Source organism: Neopelma chrysocephalum, unplaced genomic scaffold (genome assembly GCF_003984885.1).
Source record: "Neopelma chrysocephalum unplaced genomic scaffold, ASM398488v2 Primary Assembly neopelma1_309, whole genome shotgun sequence".
Lineage (NCBI taxonomy): Eukaryota > Metazoa > Chordata > Aves > Passeriformes > Pipridae > Neopelma > Neopelma chrysocephalum.
In genome coordinates this window covers 1-4,053 of record NW_020897971.1, presented here as the reverse complement: position 1 = coordinate 4,053, position 4,053 = coordinate 1, and the positions used below count along the sequence as shown (strand labels likewise).

The 4,053-nt window shown below is 62.8% G+C and overlaps 1 protein-coding gene across 1 annotated transcript; it reads left to right on the top strand.

Moving 5' to 3' along the window:
* The first annotated feature begins 212 nt into the window (after positions 1–212).
* On the top strand, positions 213–3,000 carry LOC113978260 (class II histocompatibility antigen, B-L beta chain-like). Its single transcript, XM_027705045.1, is given in 6 exon segments — positions 213–554; positions 1,072–1,341; positions 1,951–2,156; positions 2,158–2,233; positions 2,636–2,742; positions 2,837–3,000. Coding segments are annotated over 6 exon segments (960 nt in total). The 5' UTR covers positions 213–328; the 3' UTR covers positions 2,912–3,000.
* The last annotated feature ends 1,053 nt before the right edge of the window (positions 3,001–4,053 follow it).

Below are 4,053 nucleotides of genomic sequence, written 5' to 3'. Positions count from 1 at the left end.
CCCCCAAGGCCCGGGCAGGGTCAGCAGCAGCATCCAATGGGAGCGAGCGCTGCTGGCGCGTCATCAGCTGCCGGGCAGACTCGTCCCGAACGGAGCCCTCCCCGTGCTCAGCCAATCCGAGAACGCCCGGAGGTGATTTTGGGGGCCCGTCGGAGCTGCGAGAGCCCTGGATGGGCATTTTTGGGCGACCCTGAGCTCCCCCCTCCCCCGCAGCCCACGGACCCCCCAGAACCCCCCAGCCCCGGGGCTGCCTCGGGGGCCCCCAACGGCCCTCAGCCAATCCCAAAGCGCCCACGCCGCCCGCGCCCAATCCCAGCGCGCCGCGCTGATGACTCATCAGTCGCCGGGAAGACACCTCGCCCAAAGTGTCTCCAACTGCGCCCTCAGCCAATCCGAGCGCGCCCCAAACCCTCCCAAAACGTCTCCGCCCGGCTGGTTTTGGGGTGTCAGCAGCTGTCCGGCGCTGGGCATGGAGCGTGTGCGGGGAGCTGGGGCCGTGCTGGCGGTCCTGGTGGTGCTGGGAGCCCCCCCGGCTGCGGGCGAGGAGCTGTCGGGTGAGCGCGGGGAGCGGGAAGGGGGGGCGAGTGGGAAAGGAAGGGAAAGAGGGGAGAAAAGAGGGGTTGGAAGCCCCAAAAGTGAGTGCGAGGGGGGTTGGAAGCTTCGGAATGAGTGGGAGGGGGGTGGGAGCCCCAAAGTGAGGGCGGGGAGTCTGGGGATTGGGGGGACGGTGGGAAAGGGGTGGGAGAGGGGGCAAAGGCGGAGTGGGACAGCAGGCAGAGGGGTGCCATAGGGGTCCCTCGGTGTCCCTTGAGCCCTGGAGCGGTTCCCTGGGGCTCGGGGCGGGGGGCTCGGATCCGCAGTGGGGGGTCCCCAACCCCCCTGTCCACCCCTGGAGGGGTGATGGGGGGGTTCCCCCCCCACCCAAGAGCCGGTGCTGGGGCAGCCCTGGGACAGAGGGAGGTGGGAAAGGGGGGTCCGGGGTGGCCCCCTGAGCTCCCACCCTGCTCTGGGGGGCTGAGGGATGATGGGGGGGGGAGATGGCACCCCCTGACCTGTGTCCTGCACACACAGGGGTGTTCCAGCACATGACAAAGAACGAGTGTCACTTCATCAACGGCACGGAGCGGGTGAGGTTCGTGCAGAGAAACATCTACAACCGGGAGCAGTTCGCCCACTTCGACAGCGATGTGGGAGTCACTGTGGGGGACACCACGTTTGGGGAGTTCTGTGCCAGGTCCTGGAACAGCCAACTGGAAGGGTTAGAGTTCTATCGGGCTCAGGTGGACACGTTCTGCCGGCACAACTACGAGGTGTTCGCCCCGTTCACCGTGGAGAGGAGAGGTGAGCGTGGGGCAGAGCGGGTCCCCTCGGCCCCTGCTCCGAGAATGACCCTGGAGCCCCTCAAACCCTCCCAGGGAATCACCCCAGACCCCTCAGCCCTCCCTGTGCCCCACCCCGTGGCCTTTCGCCCCCACCCAGTGCCCCCCAGTCCATCCCAATCCATCCCAGTCTCTCCCAGTGCCCCCCCGCGTCTCCACCCCGCTGAGGCCACCGAGCTCACGCCCCTCAGCCAATCACAGCGTTTCTCTCCGATGACTCATCCGTTGCCAGGCAGACCCGCAGCGCAGTTCCCTCACCAGGACTCAGCCTCCCAGTCCCGCTCGCTTCCTTCCCAGTCCAGCCCAGTCAGTCACTCCCAGACCCTCTCGATCCACTCCCTGATCCTCTCACTCCATTCCCAGTCCTTCTCACTTCACTCCCACATCTCCCAACTCTCTCCCCAGTTCCCCCCCAGCCCCTCGTCTTCTACCCCACTCTATTCCCAGTCCCTCCCACTGCCATCCCAGTCCCTCCCAGTGCCATCCCAATCCCTACCAGTGTCCTACAAGCCCTCTCCTCTCCCTCCCAGTGCCCCCCAGCTCAGCCCAGTGTCTCCCCCGTCTCTGCCAGTGCCCCCCAACGTGTCCATCTCGCTGGTGCCGTCGAGCTCCCAGCCCGGCCCCGGCCGCCTGCTCTGCTCCGTGATGGATTTCTACCCTGCGCCGGTGCAGGTGAGGTGGTTCCAGGATGGGCAGGAGCTGCCGGAGCACGTGGTGGCCACCGACGTGGTCCCCAACGGGGACTGGACCTACCAGGTGCTGGTGAGGCTGGAAATCCCCCCCCCGGCGCGGGGTCACCTACAGCTGCCAGGTGGAGCACGTCAGCCTGGAGCACCCCCTCAGCCGGCACTGGGGTACGGCCCGGCCCCCCCAGCCCCGGGGGCACACTGCCAGGGGGGACGGGGGCTCGGGGGGCCCTGGGGGCAACTGGGAGGGAGTTTGCAGGAGTGGTGTGGAAAGGCTGGAAGGGAGTTTGTGAGGTCTTGGATTGACTGGGAGAGGTTTGGAGAAGTCCTGAGGGGGCTGGGAAGGGACTGGGAGGGGTTACAGGAGGGTCCTGGGGGTGATGGGAGGGGGCTTGGAGGGTCCTAAAGGGGCTGGGAAGGGCTTTGTGGGATCCCGGAGGGGCTGGGAAGGGACTGGGAGGAGGTTTCAGGGGGTGCTGGGTGTGCTGGGAGAGACTAAGATGGGGTTTGTGGGGTCCTGGGTTGTCCATGGGCAGTTTTGGGGGTGCTGACCCCCCCGGCTCCCCCCAGAGATGCCACCGGACACCGTCCGCAGCAAGATCCTGGTGGGGGTCGGGGGCTTCGTCTTGGGCTTGGTCTTCCTGGCGCTGGGGCTCGGCTTTTACCTGTGGGAGAAGGTAAAAGGGGGTCCCCGGTGGTTGTGGTCCCCCCCAGAATGTGTGTGACCCCCTGTCCCCCACCCCGCTCTCACCCCCTTTTCTCTCCCCACAGAGCTCCTGCGGCGGCCGCAGCCCCTCCCCATGGCCTCGGGCCCAGCCGGGACCCCCCAGTCCATCCCCACGCTGAGTTTGGGGGGTCGTGTGTCCCCTCTGTCCCTGCTTTTATTCTGACCCCAGCTGGCTGCTCCCAGTGTTCCCAGTAAAGCTTCCCAGCTCTCCCCAGTCTCTGTTATTGGGGGGGCAGTGAGGGCAAGGGGGAGGGGATCCCTCTCATAGCTTTACTTGTTCTAAAAAACCAAGCAGGAATTTTTCTTTCCCTGCCCCACTGGAAAAGAAAGATGTTGAATGGGGGAGGGTGCTTTGCCTTGGGGGACTCACACACACAAAAGAACTGGCCCAGCCCACATTGCAGGTTGGGAGCCCTCAGAAGATTGTAGGGGGGGTGGAGTTTTTTGCTTTCTCCTGGGCAAAGGGCAAGGCACTTCCCTTTGGCCTTAGCTCAGGTAAGGTGTGTGTTGGAGAGGCTCCGAGGTCGTTTTGTTCTGGGCCTGCTCATCTGGCTGTTTGCTGGTTCCCGTTTGCCTTCGTTTCCTGGGCCCTGTTCTGCCCCCAGCCCGGACCTGCTCGGACTTCATGGGAGAGGTTTGACCCCCCTACAGAGGAACCTTTTGGGGAGGAGGTCGCCCTTTCCCTCCTCCGCTCCCGTGTTAGCAGTGGCATCTGTTCAATGGCCAAAAGGGAGAATTCCCAGCCACAGCCAGCTGTAGACAGCAGGAGTTTAATGGGAAGAATCCCCTTTTTCCATTTTTCCCCTTTTCTCCTTTTCCCCTTTTTCCTCTTTTCCTCTTTTTCCTCTTTTTCCCGTTTTCCCCTTTCCCCTTTTTCCCCTTTTTCCCCTTTTCCCATTTTCCCTCTCTCTGCAGGGGAATCTCCATTCCCGGGCCAACAGCGCTCCCTGCTGGGCGGGATTAGAATTGTGCCAAAAGGCAGAAAGTTCCCAACTCTTTCCTTTGGAAGGGTATTTTTGGGGACAGGATCATTGGTTGGTTGGGTTTGTGTTCTTTTGTTGTTCTGCCATTACACAGATATCCTTTAAGAAAGAGCTGTTATTTTTCCTTTCTCCATACTTCCTCAATTGGAGTCTCTTCATTTCCGATTTACAATTGCTTACAGGGAGGAGTTTGGTCTTCCTCATAACTCATCCTCCTTAGCAAAACACTTGAGTCTCATTCAACTGAGACAGAGGTGCTGCCCCATGCTCCTGCCCTT